Below are 21,881 nucleotides of genomic sequence, written 5' to 3' on the forward strand. Positions count from 1 at the left end.
CTTGCCTGGATAAATTCGGAGAGCATGCGGTTCATTGCAAGGAGATGCCTGGGTTCAAATACTGACATGATTGGGTGCGGGACGTTCTTTGGGACATCTTAAGGCGAGCTGGGATATCAGCTAAAAAGGAAGCCCCCTGTAAACTTCCTTACAGTCCCCACGGAAGGGATATCCACTCTACGACCGGCAGATTTGCTCGTCTTTGGTTGGACCGGGGGAAAACACGCTTGTGTTGACCTCACAGGGGTATCTCCTTTAGTTGGTTTGAGGGATAATGGGTTTGTAGCTGGGCAAGCAATGAAAAGAGCTGAAACGAAAAAGGTGGAGAAACATGCTAAAGCCTGCGAAGAGAACCCACATGTTTTTGTCCCTCTAGCTTTTGATACCTTTGGCTCATTGGCACCGGAAGCTATCCGTTTCCTAACCAAGGTCCGATGGATTGTGCATAGCAATGTGTCGACTCCAAAGGGGCAGGAGTATGTCTTTAGCAGGTTAAGGTTTGCAATTCAGAAAGGGGTGGCGGCGCAGCATGTTGCCCGCCTACCTGCTATATTGATGTAATATCTATGTTTCTATATGATATAATCATTAATTTGGATAAAAAAAAACTTAAACGATAATCTATACTATATTATAACACATTTGAGAATGACAAGATTGTCTTTTGCATTATAACCAAGATACCCGGCCCGTTGCATCGGACTGATATTATTGGCTTCAAGTCAATGAGAATTCAACTTACAAATATTTTATTTATCATGAGAAGCGTAAACTTTTGCACTAAATTGAAGAGTTTGAACCTAACCGAATTCGAGATTAGTTGACTTAAACGAGCCAAACTCAAGCCTGATTAATTTAAAGTTTTGAACGAACGGGGAGATTTGCCGACATTCGTTATAGGATGTGACACAAAACGAGACAGATGTTAACTACACATTAAAGGCTAAACTTCAGCATATATTCCATACACAAAAATGAAGCTAATGTGTGGTTGAAGCATTGAATTATTAATAAAGTATTTTTTTGCTAGTCAACTCCCCTCACTTTACATGTCGGCTTGTTTTGTGACCAAACATATTTTGTCATATAGCGAGCTTCTTCAGATTACGTGCATCCTATTCTTGTTTTACAACAATATTTGTAATTCAATTCTATTCATCAGTACACCCCTCTACAATTATTTGAGTATTATTATTGATATATTATCAATTTATCATATCATGATGTGACAAACAAACATCCATACACAATATAACTCATTTATTAATAATAATCAAACAGGTGGCAACCCTCTTTGTTGAAGGAAAGAATGGTGGGGTAGATCCAAATGGCTATTGGATGAGCGGACTAGACATGAGTTCGTAGACTTTCACCTCTCTCGGGACATGGACCGAGATAGGACTTCATAAAAACGTCGGATTAGGGCTAAGGATCTTTAGTGGTTGTTTTAGTTTTCTTTTAGGAAATAGTTTTTCCTAGAATGTTGATGCCTGTTGCATGCTAGCTTTCAGTTGCCGCTGTTTACCTTTGTACATATTATCTTTTACTATATAATTTTGTGTCATGTCTTTAGTTGGTAGTTACTAATGACATATTGGTAGTACTCTGAATGTTAGTATTGTTTTTGTTAATTACTTAGATTCATGATAGATATATGCGCTCTTTGTGTCTAACACGCATTTTTTACCCATATATTGTGTTTGGATGGATGTATGATTTGCCTACGTTCCACCGTTTTCAGACTCCACTAATAGCTTTGTCATGCATGAGATTTTATTGAATATGGTTGTTGTAGTATATTTATTATTTTATTCAATGAGTAATTAAATATTTATTTGGCGAAGTTCTAGCCAAATTGTTTGGTTTCTTATTTACTAACTTTCAAGTAAAACCACTGGGGAGTGAATTCATCTTTCAGTCGGCTAGCTAAAAGTAAATCCCAATTTTTCTGGACGTCATAAATTAGTGTATGTCCAACGGGGTATTGACTTATTTCTGATGAAAAAAATCATTGTAAATAATTTCTCTTTGGATTTTCTACTAGCTTTTACCATGATAAATGTTTATTATCGTGTTTTAGTTTGATCAAATTGGCCCAAGAGGTGAATCCTAGTTATATATGTTATAGTCATAAACCGATAAGAATTAATATAAAATATTCAAAACTATATACATTGTATAGTCGTAAATTATATAAAAAAACATAGAATTAAAGACATTCACAATTTTATTACTATATAAATATGTAACTAACTACCAAATCATTTAAACAAAAACATATAACCAATGTATATCTGAGGGTAGGTTAATGAAGTCAACTATCCATATACTGAAATCGTGGGGAGCAATATCTGATAAACAAATGCCTTGCTATTCTTTCTTGCAGGCCACTTATAATTCGTATATATATTGCACAAAACTACACACATTTGGTTTGTAGCTTTTGATCACCATCATATAATTCATATTGGCATGTTTACATAGGACATAACAATGAAATACCACGATATATTTGCTCGAAGCTTCGGTCAACACGACAGGAAACGATTAGGATACGGTGCCTTGGTTAATTGTTTAGTGATCACATGTTGCTTGTGTGTTGTATTCAAGTCGTACTTCAGCCCTCCATACGTTTGTAAGTCGTCACCTTTTATATACTACTTTCTATATCGTGGTCAGGGTTGGGTACACACGCACATAACATATAAAGTTTGATATTTTAATTTAGAAAACAAGCATCTAGAGTCTGGTATGTTTATACTGTTTGACGATTTTATAGTTTTTAACGAGATCTTTTGTTCTTGGTAGTACAATTGAGATTGATGATATTAGAGGAACTCAAATCGGTGATGGTTAGCGACACAACCAGCGAACTCGTACAACCATGTAAGTAGAAATTTGTTAATTGTGTATACATATAAATAAAGATTTACCGATAATATATATATATTCGTTGGTTCATAACTGTATCAGACAAAATTATTGTGGTTGGAATGTTGGTAAAGTTAACAAACATAAATTATATATCTCCTACAAGATACGATGGAAACAGCAAATGATTTGGTTATAAGTTGGTATATGTACTTAGTTGCACACTTGCACGTTTAATAGATGTATGGTGTGCCACATGGATATCCTATCCACAATTTGTTTTGGTAGGGAGAGAAAACCCTTTTCTTGTTCTAAACTATTTTTTTTATACGTAAATAATTTTTTCTATGCCATAACTTAGTAAACTTATACAATAAATTAAACAATTTTCATACTTAGTTTGAATATTATTTTGCTATAATGCTATGTTAACTTTTTTTTAATAATAACATATCTTGCGAATAACAGTTTTTCGTGATTTTTTTTTAATATAGCGTCATGATTGTACAACGATGAGTTCATCTTCTTACACCTAAGAACATTAAGAGTTAAGACGATACATAATAGCTTCCTACATCTCTTAGCAAAACCTTATCTTCTTGTAACCAAAGAGTAATAATATCGTAATCATGCTTATAAAATCATTTTAATATTATTTATACTATTACATAACATTGTCAAATGTTGGATAAAATGTTTTTTTTTTAAATATACAAAGTTATTAACTTTGAATCATTCTCCATTATGTCTCTAGATATTGAAACAAAGGAAAGAACGTTATTTTGCAACACAACGAAACGAAGATCAGACACATGCCATATGACCGGTGACATAAGGATTCATGGAACATCATCAACCATTTTCGTGTCAACATTAAATGCCATAAACTCCACGTGGACGATACAACCATACGCGTGTAAAGGTGACCAAGGCGCGATGCAAAACATTACAAGTTACACCATAAAAACGACCCATGAAGAAACCATGCCTAAATGCACCAAAACCCACAATGTACCCGCCGTGGTTTTCTCGGTTGGCGGATACAGCGGGAACCACTTTCACTCCTTCTCGGACACCATTATCCCGCTATACGCCACGACACGAAAGTTCAATCGACAAGTTCGGTTTCTCGTGGCGAATAAAAACCCTTTATGGACAACCAAATTCAAACAACTTTTAACCAAACTATCAAAGTATGATACCATTGACATTGATCATGAAAATGATGTACATTGTTTTCCAAGTATGATAATCGGGCTCGAAAAACACGATCACAAAGAGCTTAACACGGATTCAATGACCGAATTCACAAAGTTCTTAAGAACTTCTTACTCGTTAAAGCGGTCCAAAGCGATAAAGCTAACCAACGGCTCGACTAACAAGCCTCGACTCCTAATAGTTTCAAGAAAAGGAACCCGAGTTTTCACAAATGTGGGAGATGTGGTTAATGCAGCCCGAGGGGTGGGATTCGAGGTTGTAGTGACCGAGATGAGCGCGGATCTTAACCAAATATCGCGGTTGGTTAACTTGTGTGATGCGATGATGGGTGTTCATGGGGCAGGGCTAACCAACATGGTGTTTATGCCCGAAAATGGTGTGTTTATACAAATTGTTCCATTGGGGAAAATGGAGTGGATGGCTAAGACATTTTATGGTGATCCTGCTAAAGGAATGGGGTTGAGTTACTTGGAGTACAAGGTAAGTAAAGAGGAGAGTTCGTTAACCGACCAGTACCCGGCTAACCATTTGGTGTTCGAAGATCCGAATTCGATACAAAGGAAAGGTTGGGAGGCTTATAGATCGGTGTATATGGATAAACAAGATGTGAAGCTTGATGTTGTTAGGTTTAAAGAGACGTTGTTGAAAGCACTTGAACTACTTCATTAATTAGTTAAACATGTAATTACATCCGTTGAAAAAGTTAAATGTAACACGCGGTTTGATATCGTTATAGTTTAGGCATATGATTAGCTATTGCTATGAATACGTCACATGCTCACATATTTGATCTTTTTGCAGTGACGGGTTAAAAAAAAAATAGGCAAATATATATGTTAATCGTTGAGTGAAAAATAAGTCGGGCATGAATGAAACAAAATTTAGTAAGAAATAATTAAGAAACACAATGTAAATCACTGTAGCATTAGTGTATGAAAGGTAGAAATCAAAATCTTTAGAAAGATTAAGTAAAAGTATTTGTTTAATAAACACGTATACCGAATAAGATTAACCTCAAATTGATATTTAAAAAATATATATTAAGTAAACCCTTTTTTTTAACGTCCAATTTCATTGTATTAAAAATAGATGGCTAACAAGCAGCAGTCAACCACATAAACACTATAACAAAACATACCCGAAACCTATCCTAGTCACTCAGTTTATAATTACAAGATGGATACTCAAAATGAAAATGAACATCATTTCTTCCAATTTAGTTCAACGATTTTCCACTATTCTTTACCTATAGGAGCGTAATGGACGCAATGTGGTGTCGATGATTGCTTGAATGGCTCTTCTTTTGTCTTCATGTACCTTCATGTTAAGATGAATCTTCAAAAGGTTTTTTACCTCGAACGCATAGACCGGTGGAATATTGCACCTACTACTCACAAATTACCATACATATGACCGAGGCTGCCTAGCAAGATAATAGTATATGGTCTACTGATTCCATTGCATCCTCATATAGCGGGCATCATCGTTTCATCAACGACCCTTCATTACATAATACATTTGTGGTTGGAATTCTACCAATCTCCGCCTTTAATTAGAAGAGATTCATCTTTACTAAAACTATTTAAAAGTGCCCATATATGACGGTAAAATGATTATTAGTTTTTTATAGTTAATATTACCCTAAGTTTGGTAAACGGTTGCAAGACAAAGGGTGGCAACTTAAAAGAGGTATAAGGAGGCATTGGCATTCGTAGAAGTAGCAAGCAAATGAACATTTTAAATGTGCTTTTAAATCAGTATTTAGTTACTTTAGTAGCATTTGAAATGTTTTGGGCTTAAAGAGGCCTAGTGTCGCATCCTTCTGGGCTTAATCTGTCAAAGTCCAGAGGTATGTTCGTTTATTTATTTATTCTTTATTTTTTCGGTCGGTTACTAACCCATGCACACTCATCTTTTTTTTAATAGCGGTAATGAATTAAAATAAACACTAACTACCAAGAAGTTAGACATACGAGCTATATTAGCATTTGATTTATATTTATTGAACACATATGTGCACATTGATCTGTTTCTTAATGTTTTTATTTATTGATATCGCATTGTGTGATAGTGCGAATCCCCTTTGCAGTGTTATACCGGTTCTCCGTACCAACTCCACCACACTACTTGATGGAGGTGAACAAACTACAACTAAAAGTTGACGTAAAGAAACCAAAATAACCAGACCCAACTAATAATCGACGAGTTAGTTTGTTTTCTTTGAAAGTCGAATATCGGAATTTGATATATGCATCGCTATAAAACCGAACTCAACTATAATATCGAATCGCACCGAACTTATTTGAATGTTTGTTGTTGAATTTATGACACAAATTTATTACTCTGCACCAAGCATTCCAAAAATGCAAATGTACAAATTCATTAATAGTTGGTTAACAAAAACTTAAGGCCTACAATATTTATTTTGGCCAATTTTTAAAGTTAGAAAATTTAAAACCAAATATAAAACACAATATTAAAACCAAAGGCAAATGGCTTTTAAAAACCCAAAAACCAAAACTTTGGTTTCGTTTTGAAATAATGACATGTTATCAAAATGGTGGCTCTACCGGTTGAACCAATCCAGCACGTCATTAAACAATTAAGTCTTTAACCCTTAACTAAAAGATGTTCATAAATTAAAGGGAAAACTCTTAAAATGACTCATTAGAAAGTCCAAAAATATTCCCCACTTTTACTTAATTCTAGAAATAGTCCGTTCAAATCCGATCATGACGAAGAGATTCTGAAGTCAACAGTTAGTTTTCAAAATAAAAAAACTGACATGAGTTTGGACGCCGTGTGCCATCCTGTTATTGACACACAAATCCCATCATCACGATTGGATTGAGACCGACTATATCTAAAATTAAACAAAAATGAAAAACATTTTTGAAATCTCTCTCTCAAAATGTGTCTTTTGAGAATTTTCTCCAAATTAAACTTACATTAGAAAAAAGCTTCAAAGTTTAGGAAATATTGATAAAAGACGAGTCACATGGTGTAACGCAATTTAATATCCCAAACTTATCAAAAAAAAAAAGAAAGATAGCGGAGAGTAAACAAACACTTTGGCAACTAAAAAGCTCTTACTTTCCCGGTGGATGAGGGGTGTTTGGGATTCCTTATTTAAAGTAAAAAGGCCTTTTTATGATAAGTTAAAAAGGTTTTATGATTTTTTAATAAGGAGTTTTATAAAAAGTGTTTGGATTAACATAAGATAATAAGTTATTTTTTTTTAAAGTGTTTTGTTTAACTTATTGATTAAAATGACCAAAATGGACATAATTTAGCAGTGGGGGAATGAAACTTGGAAGGGTGTAATGGGTATTCTAATCCTGTAAGGAGATAAGTTAGCAAACTCTAACTTATTGTAAACCCTTATTTTGGCTTTGTTGATAAGAAAAAATGGAAAAGGCCTTATGTGTTCCCAAACACTTTATTAACATAAAAAGAACTTATTTAACCACCGTAAGTTATAAGTAAGTTATAAGGGAAGGAAAATAAAGAACCCCAAACACACCCTGAATCACTGACTTCAGTTAATAAAATCACTAACTGCTAGTGGCCACCAAACTCTCCCACTCAAATAAATCATAAACCAATCTTCTTTCTTCATAAACCAAACACACTTCCAATTTAAATTCAATTTCAATTTCAATTTCAAATTCAATTTCAATGACATTAATAATAATGTCAACTGTCACTAGTAACAGCTGTTCCTTACTCCCTCACTTATACTCAACGGATTTTCCGTCTTTTAAACCCTATCGGTTTAATTCTATCCCCAAAACATGCCGAATCAGGTAACTAGAGCTAGCTCGGCTTGTTTCAAGCTCTTTGTTTTTTAAGCTAATCCGTGTACGTGTTGAAATTAAATATCAATACATAAATTTGTTAGTTACTTAGTGTCTGCAGTTGAAAACTAGAGGTGGTTTATTGAGTTAGCTACGGGTGTGCACAGTTCGGTTATTAGCCTCAACTGAAACTGATGTCATCGGCTAACCTGTTATATTAACCAACGAGTTTTGGTTAATCGGTTTGGTTTATTCGATTAATTTGTCGGTTTTCAGTTCGGTTAATAATAACCAAACTTTGGATTAAACTTTTGTTTAGAAATACATGGAATGGAAGTAAAAAAATATACGAAATGGAGTTATAAAAGAAATGGAGGTATTAAGGGATTAAGGCTAGAAATATATGAAAATACGAATGGTTTGGTTCGGTTAATTTCAGTTAACCAAGGGCACAAAACCAAACTTAAGCTCAAAAAAATATATATATATAACGATAACTGATTTTCGGTTTATTCTGTTAGTTTGTCGGTTCGGTTAATAACCAAAACCAAACTTAAGCTCAAAATTTTGTTTAGAAATACATGTAATGGAGGTATATATAATATATACATGAAATGGAGATATAAAATATGAAATACATGAAATCGAAGTATAAAAACTAGAAATATATACAACTACGAATGGCTCGGTTCGGTTAACCGAGGGTACCCAAAAAAACCAGTAACAGATTTTCGGTTAATTTCGGATCAGTTATTGCTCACCCCTAGAATTAGGTGTGAAATTTTGTGAATTTGATGATAAGTGGATAGGTTTGTGTGATGAATGCAGATGTGAAACAAGAAGTAGAGATGAGAAGATGAATAATAAGAGTATGAGTGTATTGGATAATGCAAGTAATTTGCTGACTAATTTGTTGAGTGGAGGAAGTATTGGATCCATGCCTGTTGCTGAAGGTGCTGTTACTGATTTGTTTGGAAAACCTCTTTTCTTCTCTTTGTATGATTGGTTCATTGAGGTAATACTCACTTTTTTCCCAAACATGTACATATACATATGCAACAATTACTTGTATGAAAATCATGGAATTGGGGTAACAATAGGGACGTTCAAAAAGCACGTGGCTCGCTTGAAAAAAGATCGTTCGTTAATGAGCCGAGCCTGAACCACAGGCAAGCTGGCTCGCTCGCTAATTAGAGTCCAAAATTTAAAAAATATATAAATTATAATTCTGTAGTTCATAAATTTTGCTGTGTATGTTAACAATATTATTTCTTTTGATTAAATCAATATGTGTTAAAAATACAACTTTTTAAATAAACGAGCTGGCTCGAGCATTATTTGTAGATTAAAAATACCATCTATTGTTTTTATAATATCAATATGTGTAAAAAATCAATCTTTTTTAAACGAGCTAGCTCGAGCTTGTGCTCAACATTTCAGCTTGTTAAGATAAATGAGCCAAGCCAAGCTGGCTCGAGCTTTAATTTTATGTTAAAAATATATTATTGCTTCTTTTTATAGATAACAGTATGTGTGGAAAAACCAACTTTGTCTAAATAAACGAGCAGGCTCGAGCTTTTACAAGCCGAACTTGAGCTCAACATTTCAGCTTGTTAAGATAAACAAGCCGAGCTGGCTCGAACATTATTTGTATTTAAAAAAAAATACTATTTCTTGTTTTTCTATACATCAATACGTGTAATAAACAACTCTGTCGTTAAGATAAACGAGCCGAACCGAGCTGGCTCGGTTTACTTCGAGCCCGAGTCCAACCTTTACAGCCTCAGGTAACAGAGCTGTGCAAATTACTACACCATTGAGTATGATTTTTGTTACCAGTAGTGTATGGTTTTGCATATATTGGTCACTACTGAATTTAACATCTTAATGATGATTTATTGAACAGCATGGATCCGTTTATAAACTCGCCTTTGGTCCAAAAGCGTTTGTAGTTGTATCAGATCCTATTGTTGCCCGATATATTCTTCGCGAAAATGCCTTTTCATATGATAAGGTATAATTTTAAGTATTTTTTTCCTTCAGTCCCTCCATGCTTGTACATTTTTTTTAGTCCAACCTGTTTTGACCCGTTTCATATTTATGACATTTCATATATAGGGAGTTCTTGCTGATATTCTAGAACCAATTATGGGAAAGGGACTAATTCCTGCCGACCTGGACACTTGGAAGCAAAGACGAAGAGGTAACAATTTAATATTTTTAATTTTCGAATATATAAATAGTATCGGCTTAACAAGTGAACATTTTGAATGTTTTACAGTTATAGCTCCGGGTTTCCATACTTTATATTTGGAAGCTATGGTGAAAATGTTTGCAAATTGTTCTGAAAGTTCAATATCAAAACTTGATAAGCTTCTAGAAGCCAAAAACTTACAAGGAGGGCATGAAATCGAGTTGGATCTTGAAGCTGAGTTCTCGAATTTGGCACTTGATATAACCGGTCTCGGTGTTTTTAATTACGACTGATAATCGATATATGAAGTAAACAGAAATTGATAATGGTTGGTCATGAGCCCACGAGAAAAAAATATAGGTTCCTTATAGGGGAAAATAACATTTTCTAATATATTGTTATAAATATAATGACTTAATTTGTACTAATTCTATAGCTTTTGATTCAAATTTACTTGTACAGATATTAAAATGAGTATTTTATTTTAAAAGTATTTAATTCATGTACAAATTGTGATCAGACATTCAAACCAAACAAACCAACCTATTGTTAGAAAATTTATTAGTGAAAATGGGTTTTTCACTAACTTTAAACATAAATAATATATTTTTATGTGTTGTATAAATATTGATTTGAGTGTTCAAAACGGAGCTTAGATGAATGAATATCAATGCTCGAAGTTGTATGGTTGGAATAACCAAAGAAGAGAAAATTTGATTTATCTTTGACATCGTGCCCCACGTAGGAGCGCATGAGTGTCGCGCCTGCATAACGGACTGTTGCGAACAGTTGTTTGGACTTGGTCAAATAGTTTGTTTCAACTCATGGCATGAATAAATATGATGGTTTTGATTCATCACTTAAATCTAATTAAAAGTATTTAATCATGTTAATTACAATAATTAATTTCAAGTTTATTACAAGATTAATTATCTTGTTTATGACTAAATTAATTTTATTGTTTATGACATATTAATTTGGTTAAGTATTTCTCATTTTGTGTAAGTATATAATGAACTTGTTGGTTCATGTTGGATATAGACTTAAAAATATTTTGGAGTCACTTACACACACTCATGACAAAATTTAGAGAGGAGCACTCTCTATACTTATGTCAAACAACTTCAACAAATTTCCTTACATCTTGATAAACACCAATATAGCCGGTGAATTCATCGGGTTCGTGGCCATCTCCGGCAGTACACATACTGTTCCGGTTGTTGTACCCTGGGAAACAGACGCGCTTGAGAGTAGGCACGAAATCTGTTTTAAGGGCCCCGTGTCTAACACGATCCTCAACCAAAACCGTTACCCAATTTCAATAAACAAATTGTTGTTTTGAAGAAACATTTGTTGAAGACTCAAGTGAAGAAGACTCGTGACATAGATGCTAGAAGAAAACTTATGGAAGCACTCCTAGTAAGATATGGATTAAATCATTTCGGTATATAAATTTGTATTTTATATTCTTTTTATGTACTTTTGTAAAAGGTATTGTACTAAGTGAATTTCCCACGATTAACGAGAGTATCGTTATTATATTTTTATTATTATCTTAACTGAAAGTGAACCACTTTTCCTACACCCATTTATATGACTTGACACATTAAAATCCAATATAATCCAAAAGAAGTTATTTGTTATTTTTTAATGCAAGCTAAGGTGCTCATCTTTATCGTTTGCATATCAGTTTATTAAAATTTGAAAATTTTATTTCTCTAACCGTAATTGAACCGAATTGAATTCAATTTAGTTCGGTTCCGGTTAAAAACTAAATATTATTTTTGCCTAGTTTTGCTATATGTTTATGTTCTGGACATTAGTTTGTGTATCGAGTGTGTTATTAGATGACTTGGAAATTGAGCTTAACTAGTTTTATACCCGTCCGGTGGATGGGACAGATGCTTTAATGCTATAATAACATAATTAATTTTTCTTTGCATTCTATAAAAACATTATTTGTTAAAAAGGGATCTAAAATGTGTGAATACATGATAATATAACATATCCCAAGTATACAAAGGTAAAGTACCACATGTTTAGAGACAAATAAGAAAAAAACAACAAATCTTTTAACAATTTTTTAAATTGCCATCATTGGAGCCATAATCATATGTCCTCAGCAAGCATCACTTTATTGTTTATACTCCATAACAATGGTGAAGTACACCGTGTACACGGTAACACACTGTCCATAACTTTTGTAATCCAACTGTAGACAAAGTTCACAAAAATCATGCGTAAAAAATACTCATACCTGTATCAAAATTAAAACTTACGGTAGTCATAAGGTCATCAACTGTAGGCAATTCTAGTGTGATACCCATCAAATTTGATATTTAAATACCTTGAAGTTATGATTTATCAAGTGCCATCTTGTTTTCAGGAATATAACCAAACCAGAATCAATATATTAAATTACCTGCAGATACATAGTTCACATATCAGTTTGTGATCATTGTGACTTACAATATTGTCATGTACACAAAATTCACAAAACCAAATAACGATAAAGATACTCAACACCAATAGCCATAACCGAACATGGAGCGTCTTTGACATAGAGCATCTACTTGGTAAGAACACATCTTCACTTTTATCGGCTTCTTGAACTTCCTTGCTCTCAAACCTCATGTTTTTTATAGCTCTATTGCAAATTTTGTTTTGTCTTGATTGGTTCTGGCCTCCATCATGCATTCTTTTCCTATTGACAACACCAAAGTCAAACAAACCAGAGAAAAAAATTAACATATGATGTAATGATCGAGATCTAATCCTCACTGTATTGGTCAACGTTATTGGATTCCATTTAAGTTATATTCTCTTCCTTATATACATCAATCGCTCTTCGAATTATCAAAGTGAACATGATGATATAACTTCAAAACTGAAATTGAAAATGGATTTTGATTGGAAATAAACTCACCTTTGTACTCATCAGTCGACGATTGTTTGTTGGCCTCATCTTCGGTATTAAAGTAATCAGTCAAGATCCAAATAATAAAGTAAATGATACAGACTGAACATAAAACCTCAAACTTATATATCTTAACTTCAAATTAGATGAAATTGATACATGGATGTAAGATGGTAAGCTAGATTGGTGAAAGAGAGACATATTTTCTTGTCAATGTCCATTTATGTAATACAGTTAAATAAAAAAGCCTTAGCAGCAATAAAAGATCACATATTAAAGCACAAACAACAATTTCGTACCTGATAAGAGAAACTTTCAATGGGATTCCACTCTGAATAGAGAAACAATAACGGTTAAATGAAGTAATAGAAATTATATTCCTACGTACATTAAGTTGGGTTAATGATTCTTACCTTTGTAATTTCTCTATGGCCACATGAAGACCATAAGTGACCACCTATACGAGAGAAGTCCATGCCTAAACCAAACCATCAAGGAACCCCATAATTATATTTGGATATGATATTTTATCATATTATATATAAATTACTATAAAACGATTACGATAAAGTGGCAGGCAAACGGGCAACAAGCTGCGCCGCATTACATCCATGTATCAATTTCATCTAGTTATATTATTTTAACTATACATAAAACCCGAGTTTCATTTAAAGAGAGAAAAGAAAGGGAGGAGAATTGAAAGAGAAAAGAAAGAGAGGGGGAGGAAAATAAGTCACTTCATTTCATGTTCCCGAGTTTAATAAAAAATAGAAGAAAAGGAAAGAAAATGTAGGAGTTAATAGGTAGTTAATGTTATACACAAACATTTTCTCTCCTAATCTCTCTAATTTAGAATGATGGGTATGGACTTAAGTTTTCTAGTCTTTTCTCTCCCCTCCTCTCCTTATAAAATCTCTGGAACATGATTCATTCTCATTTCCTTCCCCTCCCCTCTTTAAATGAGACTCGGGAACACAACGCAAACTTGATACAACTGAAAACAAATTCTTCTCACCGGCAACTTTATGTTGGGCAAAAGAGCCTATGCCAACTTTGAACTTGGTGACGTTGTGATCGATGGGGCGAAATAATCGGAGGCAGGAACAAAAGGCGCTGATAACTTGAAGGTTGTTGGCATATATATATATATATATATATATATATATATTGCATTTTTCCAACATCTAATCGTTCCAATCAAATTCAATATTATGGTTCTTCAATCAATGTTGCTCGCTGCTTCATATCGCTTTTTCTATTCGAGTATTTGGTCACAATTCAATCGCTGGCCGTTCTTCAAAGTTCAATCGCTTACCAACCTACCAGTCCAGGTTAGTAACTTAGTACTCTGCTTCATATTGATTGCTTTAATTGTTTTGTGGATTGAACTATATTTTAGTTTTAGGTAATAAGTAGTTGTATTATATTCTTCATTTGATTGATAGTTGATTTAGGATTAATCATTTTAACAATGTCAAATCGCATTCGAAAGTATGAATCAGGTAATTCAAAAAGACAAAAAAAATAAATTAAACGAGATGCTTTAAATGGTTTAGCTATTTTGTCAATTGAGAAAGATTTTTTTGAAGAACTTGAATATGAATATTTGATTAAACAATTTGCATCAAGTAAAGCAAGAAAAGTAAGTTTTGTGTAAGTTTGTTTAAACACAAAATTAATAATAATAACAATAATAATAAAACAAAAAAAAAATTTAACTCCGCCAACTATAAGCTTTTTAGTTTATTATTGCCGGTCCCAAGCCCGGGTGAAGGAGGAGGGTTTATATCAAATCATTTTGAAAAAGACCCAAACAATTTAGTAAGCTTTAGGTCATCAAAACTGTTGAGCCGGCCCTGAGATGATCCAACGGTTCAAATACACTCACTGAGTAGTTAATGTCATTGGGAACAATATAATATATAATTGGGTTAGGTCATTAACAAACTTACGAACACAGATCATAATCACATAAAAGAAAAAGAGAGTTTATCGATTAAATTGGGTAAACAAAGATATTCTACAATTTGATCAAGTTCAATCTCAATCTCAATTTTCCTCAATGTTTCTGGTCCAACAAGCGTACAACAAATATCGATTCCCCTTGGAGTGATGAAAGTCGACCCGACCTAAATGACGAAAAACTACAAGAAGACTCTGACGAGTTGCCGGACAAGCTTCCACTGCCACCTGAACGGGTGGAAGCCAAGGATCAAGGAATAAGAATCAACAATGGGCTCTTTGTTTGCTAGGAATTCGTCTAGTTATGGACTTTTTCTTTGTTTGCACTCTGCAATTTGTAATTAGTGTTTGGGCTTATTTTAATTATTTGGGCTTGTGGGAATAACTCGATCTAGTTGGTGAGGGTTAACTGCCAAGTATTTGATAATAGTTGATACTGACGGATTGGATAGTTAAGTCCATGTTATTGCTAAGGATGGTATGGTATATGGGCTTTAATGCTTCATTGGGCTAATGGGCTTTGTCGAAGTGGTCCTTGGCTGCCAGTTTATAGCTTACGGATCAGTTTGGTAATTCAAAACTAAAGCTGTTGGTCTTTTTTTTTTCAAAGTAGTCTGTCGCAATAGAGTGATGTTTCTCTCAAAGGGTCATAACACTTTTCATCTCAAATGCATGAGTTCGAATCCTCTAATATTAAGGAAAACCTTCTTACCACTCCACCAAAATGGTGATGATGCTGGTCTATTATCAAAGTTGACTTTCTAAGTCAACATGGACCAGTTAGTCAACAAAATCTTTTGTTGGTTTGCTTCTCAGCTTATGTTGTTTTGAGTTTGTTGTGCAGTGTTGATATATCTTGTAGCTTGGTTGTTGGTTATGACTTATGATTAATGATATGGAAAGGATGTGTGATACTATGTGAAGAACTCTACAAATATAACAGGTTATGTTTTGTTAATTTTGTATGTATAAAATGATTTGTGAAGTTTTATAAATTAAACCATGTTTTTGCGAGACTTTTAACAAGTTTGAGCAACCCTTTGATACAGGTACTTTTTTTTTATTATAGGTAAAAAATAGTCAAATTGTCATTCCAACCTAGCCTATGTGGTAAAGACTCTTGTCTTTTAAGAGGAGAATCAGGGTGGGTTCAAATCCTGACATTAGGGTAAGCTATCCACTTGATGTAGCTCAAGAGTAGGAAGTATATGGGTGCGTGAGTGCTATTAAAAAAGTGTCAATAATATAAATCAAAATGGTTTGCCAATGTCGTTGACTCAAAGCCTTTTCCTTCTCCTGTTCATATTATTTCTTTTCATTACTAGTGTGTCAAAAATAACTACAAAATTATATTATTTCAAGAAGAATTAGTTATTAAACAAATCGATTTTGGAGATTTTATTAATTTTTAAAATTACGGGTCATATAAACTAATGTTTACTTATATTAGTTGCTTGTCCTTTTAAATTTAAACATAAAACACAATCCCAATTGAGTGTATCGTTTCATTCACGAGTAAACGGGTTAAAGATCCCAAATCTAAATCCTATTGTAAATATTCCCAAATCCTATTAGCATTTCGTTCTTGAATGCTTGATTTTTGGTGGATTATACTCTAAATCATGTAAAATTCAAATCATGATTCTTATTTAAGTGTATATGTGATTACAAAGCAAGTATTTATAGACAAGTATATGCGTTAACTACGCTAACATATGCGCTAACTATACTAACATATACGCTAATATATACATAAACTACATATACGCTATGCTAACATATACGTGAACTACATATACTATATCAACACCCCCCGCAAGTTGGAGGTGCTTCAACTCCAACTTGAAAATTTACATTCCTTTGTCGGAGCATAGAATGGGCGGCGGTGGAGGCACACCAAGCACACGCAAAGGACTAGTCGCCGGAAAAGATATCTGGAAAGCACAAGGGCGGACCCACATATAACACATCGGGGTCCTGGGACGTCAGTGTTTCTTAAAAATTATTTAGAGACGGTATATTAAATTTTGTAAGGACTTCATAAAAATTAATACTTAGAACCCATACTATTAAGGCTAAACTGGTTTAGTTATAAGTCCCTTGTTTTTCCTTTGGGAGGTTGTAGATTCAAGCCTCATCATACTATGTTTTAGTTGTTTTTTATTGTTTATTATATCCTTGTCATTATTAATCATTTAGTTAGAGTATTTGCGTTTTTCGTTAGTTTCTCCCATATAACCATGTTGTTTTTTATTGTTTTTTATATCCTAGTCAATATTAGTTTTAGAGTATTTGTGTTTTTCGTTAGTTTCTTCCATATAGTCTTTAGCACCATGCAACATACATAATGACAACATGGGTTTTGCATATTCTTTTATTACTTATCTTTTGTATGCATATTATAATTAATCATTTATTTGTGTTAAAGTTAGTTTTTCATGTTTGGTCATGTATGTAAAGACCATATATATATTGTACGTTTATTATTTCGGGTATAAATAATGAATTAAAAGTCTATGTTCTATCTAGTTTTTAATCTAGATTCTTTCTACTTACTCGTTTCCAATGACACAATATTTTCGTGTTTTATTATTTTCATCCCCTCGACCCGACCCGAATAACGACTAGCCCGAAAATTTTGTAAACCGAAAAAATTGGGACCCCATTAACAAAAATTCCTGGGTCCGCCACTGAGAAAGCATAAGCGCCGGAAAAGATATGCTCCGGATAAGGTATCCGGCGTATAACATATATGCCGGAAGAAGATGAACATATGCACCGTAAGTATGACCAACATATGCGCTGAGGTCATGGCTACCGGAAGATAAAGTTAAGTGGCCAAAAAACGAATTTGCGCCATAAAATGTTGTTAGAAGCTGATGGAAAATCGGTTGTGCATTTAAGTAAACATATACGCTGATGATGTTGAGCATATACGCTGGAGATTTGTTGTTAGGTCACCGGAATAGCTGTTATGCTAGAATCATCATCGAAAAACCACGAAAACTTCAAATCTAACGCAGATTTGAACACGATATCATTCATACATCAATCCAAAACAATGAATGGTGATGAATAAATGAAAATTCGAATCCAAAGAGGATCAATGAGATGAAATCGATTCAACGAACCGGAAAAAAATTGAAAAATCCGTCGGAGAGCTCGCCGGAACACACCGGAAATGAGGTCCGAACGAAAGAAGTGATGAAAACAATCACTAGCACGGTGATTAAGAATTCAATCAAAACGACATTCAAAACCGAATCGGAATGAATGAAGTGACGTCGATTCAATGAATCGAGAAAGATAAGATGATCACAAAATGAGATCAAATGAAAATGAGAACCGATGAATCGAAGATTATGCGGAAGCGGATCGAGCAAGATGCTATGATACAATGTAAAATTCAAATCATGATTCTCATTTAAGTGTAAATATGATTACAAAGAAACAAATTATAGACAAGCATATGCGCTAACTACACTAACATATATGCTAACTATACTAACATATACGGTAACATATACATAGACTACATATACGCTATACTAACATATACATGAACTACATATACGCTAACATATATCAACAAACCACAAGTATTTCAATTATTGAAAAGGAAGATGGAAGAATGTTTGGTATTTGTCATTTCAACTCAATTTTCATAGTGCGGTTTTTAAGAGCTAAGGTTGCCTTTTTTTTCAAACGACTAACAAAAAAAATTGTTAAGAAAACAAGCCCTAGTCCAAGACGCTAGCCATAGTGAGAAAAGCAACCACCACCCGACATAACAAACATAAAACAAACACCCAAAACAACTAGAAAGTAAAACTTCTCCACTCATGTCCCTTCCCAAGACAAGTTCAACTCGAATGATATGTGCTTCACCCAAAGGAACCCGAGAACTTTTACGTCTCCTGCTAGATTCACTAGAGAAGCCGGTTTATTGGGCCTCTTTTTAACTACCCCCCCCCCCCCCCCACGGGATTTAAATCGCGTTTGAGTGAGGCATGCTTGCTCGTCTAACTCGTTCAAAGGTCCCTTTTTGTAATTGCTATACATGTCCATGTGTAAGAAATATATTACCTTTTTGTTACCGTATATATCTATTTATTCATATATGCAAAAAAAATACAAAATCTTTATAAATATAAAAATATTCTCAATATATACAACTCAAATTTAACTCTTTAAGACAAGCCAAACTAGCTCGCTCGTTCAATTTTGAGCCAGAGCTCGAGCTAAAGCTAACGCTGGTTAAGAGGACCTAGTTTAAAATATTTACATATTTTAGTTATGAGAATAGACAAAAATCAAGAATTTAGATTAGTATTCAACTTATTGTGAGACTAGTGAAGTTGATCAAGCTTTTCAAGTTACCTTTGGTGTTTATTTTAATCTTATAACTAACCGAGTCTTAGTCCAATATTTAAGCTAATTGGCTCGGTCTTAATCCTCTTTTTTTTTCTTTTGAATGAAGGTCGGTCTTGATCGGACCCACTCTAAATCTCAACACCGGCGTAGACCAATAAATATAGTTTAAGGTGGGCTGGTCCTAATTGCTCCCGGCTTGGACGGGTTCTCAAAACTATTTTTTTTTCTTTCTTTTTGTTGTTTAATTACAGAAGTAAAAAGCTTTTGGTGTAAAGAATATTATAATGTGTAGAAAGTTCTATTGACACGAATTTATCTTTTTGCCTTGAAAACCTTGTTCGTGATTTTAATAGAATCAGTGTATTTCGTTATTTGGAATAAACTTGTAAACAAAATGAAAATCATAATAATTTTGTTCATTACACACACATATACTATATCTATATCGGGATAAGATTAATGGAGAACTCATTTTTAGATTACACACACATATACTATATCTATATCGGGACAAGATTAATGGAGAACTCATTTTTAGTAAGAGAACAAAAAAAGCTCAATACTATATGTATGTAGTAAATTATATTATACATATGATATTATTACAACATATGTATAGTAGGGTCAAGTTATTCTATAAACGAGAAAAAAAATAAGAAGGACGATAAATATTTATAGCCACACAAAAAACCACTCAACAAAAAAATTAAAAATAAATAAATAAATCATAACTCAAAATTTAATAAAAAAACGAAAAAACAATAAAAACACAAAAATGTTTCCACCGTCTTTCTCGTTCTCATAAAACACACACACACACAATGGTAAGTGAAAAGAGTTGTTGTGTCTTTTTGCTTATCATTGTGTTTTGTGTTTATTTTCGTCATTGATTGTGTTTTTTTCTTTGATATTGTGTCTTTTTTTCTTTATATTGTGTTATATTATTCAACATTGTGCTATATTTTGTTCGTCATTGTGTTATATTTTGCGATCTATTATGTCTTTTTTAGTTATAATTGTGTCTTTTGTTCATTTTTGTCATTGTGTCTTTCATATCGGCATTGTGTCTTTTCGTCAATTTTTTAGTTTTTTAATTTTCTTCGTTTTTTATTTATATTTTGAGTTATGATTTTTGTATTATTTTTTTTGAATTTATTTTTAAAGAGTTTTTTGTATAGTCACAAATCATTCTCACACTTTTCATTTTTGTTTCCCTTTGTATTTTAACTTTACCCTTATATAGTATAGAGTTCTCTAGTTTTTTTTTTTTAAAAAAGAGATCTCAACGTTAGAGAAATCAGCTATAAAAATATCACATCTATGACTTATTTAAGTTATAAGTTACAAATTAGTTGTAACTTATACTTATACACTCATAAAATCTAATTTTTCCAAACACCTTATAACTTATAACCTATAAGTTATAAGGTATAAGGAGGTAAATAAAAAATCCCGAACACCCCTTAAAGTTGGAACATTTTAAGGAATCAAATGGTTTTAAAAAAGTTTATAAAGATGATTGTACCCTTCTTTTAAAAATCCCTTATGCACACATGTAATATTCTAGTTGGTTCTTAGTGTTTCCATGGTAAGAAAATTTTGTATTTGATCCTGAATCTACATGTGTGGGTGTGTCTGTGTGTCTGTGTTGTTCGATTATATACTACACTAACTTGATTGAAGATATGGTATTGGAGTCTATGGTTAATGGCTTCAACATCTCTCTTATTGTATATCTACATATCTAAATCTTGAGAAAGAATGAATATCCATGTAAATCCAATAGCCTACCCTGACAACACCGGTACTTCAACAACCTTCAAGTACATAACAATGTTAACTAAAGCAAATGGGCTTAAGACGTTGTAAAGTTAACGTTTTAGTATGTTGGGTTAAGCGAGTAAATAGTTTGAAGTTATGTGGAAGATTTTAATTTAAATAAAACATGTCAATTTTTGAATGTGTTTCTTCTTCCTAGGAGTAATGGGTAGTGGTGTTGATGTTAGATAGAAATTGGTGCTCCACCTATTTCGCATTAGGCCATGGTTCCTTTGACTTTGTCTCTTGGTAGGAGTCAACCACTCTTTAATGCTGTGTTTGTCACTACATACAATATTCGTTTATACTTTTAGTAGTCTAATTTTTGTTTGTGACATCAAATCTTCATACATTGAAGTTACAATAATGAGTTTATGTAAAAACAATTTATAACAAATTAGGTTTACCACAGTTTCTAGGGATGGGGAAAGAGACTGAAGAATGGGCACGGGTGAAAAAGCTAGGGTTTCTGAAGATCAACAATCCAATGATAATGATTTTTTAGTTTCTGAGGTCACTATGTTGGAAGTGAAATTGGCGGTTTGGGGTTGTGGTTCAGATAAGTAGCCGGGACCGGACGGTTTCTCGTTTGCTTTTATTAAAAAATTTTGGGACATTATGAAGGCGGATTTTTTTGAGGCGGTTCAACAATTTTTTTTGGAAGCTTCCTTTCCAAAAGGTTGTAACTCCGCTTTTGTTACATTGATTCCTAAGGTGCAAAGTCCGGTTC

At 33.3% G+C, this 21,881-nt stretch overlaps 2 protein-coding genes across 2 annotated transcripts; both read left to right on the plus strand.

The window, feature by feature from the left end:
- The first annotated feature begins 2,212 nt into the window (after positions 1-2,212).
- On the plus strand, positions 2,213-4,758 carry LOC143557263 (alpha-1,3-arabinosyltransferase XAT3-like). Its single transcript, XM_077046377.1, has 3 exons — positions 2,213-2,635; positions 2,809-2,886; positions 3,626-4,758. Exons 1-3 carry the CDS (start codon positions 2,494-2,496, stop codon positions 4,756-4,758), a joined length of 1,353 nt encoding a protein of 450 aa, XP_076902492.1. The 5' UTR covers positions 2,213-2,493.
- Positions 4,759-7,745: 2,987 nt separating this feature from the next.
- Positions 7,746-10,373, plus strand: LOC143557275 (cytochrome P450 97B2, chloroplastic-like). The gene is made up of 5 exons (XM_077046386.1): positions 7,746-7,895; positions 8,715-8,901; positions 9,793-9,900; positions 10,005-10,089; positions 10,168-10,373. Exons 1-5 carry the CDS (start codon positions 7,768-7,770, stop codon positions 10,371-10,373), a joined length of 714 nt encoding a protein of 237 aa, XP_076902501.1. The 5' UTR covers positions 7,746-7,767.
- The last annotated feature ends 11,508 nt before the right edge of the window (positions 10,374-21,881 follow it).

This window comes from Bidens hawaiensis, unplaced genomic scaffold, assembly GCF_021521415.1.
Source record: "Bidens hawaiensis isolate Kalapana, Puna unplaced genomic scaffold, B.hawaiensis_p1.1 tig00018852_1, whole genome shotgun sequence".
In the NCBI taxonomy this organism is placed as follows: Eukaryota; Viridiplantae; Streptophyta; class Magnoliopsida; order Asterales; family Asteraceae; genus Bidens; species Bidens hawaiensis.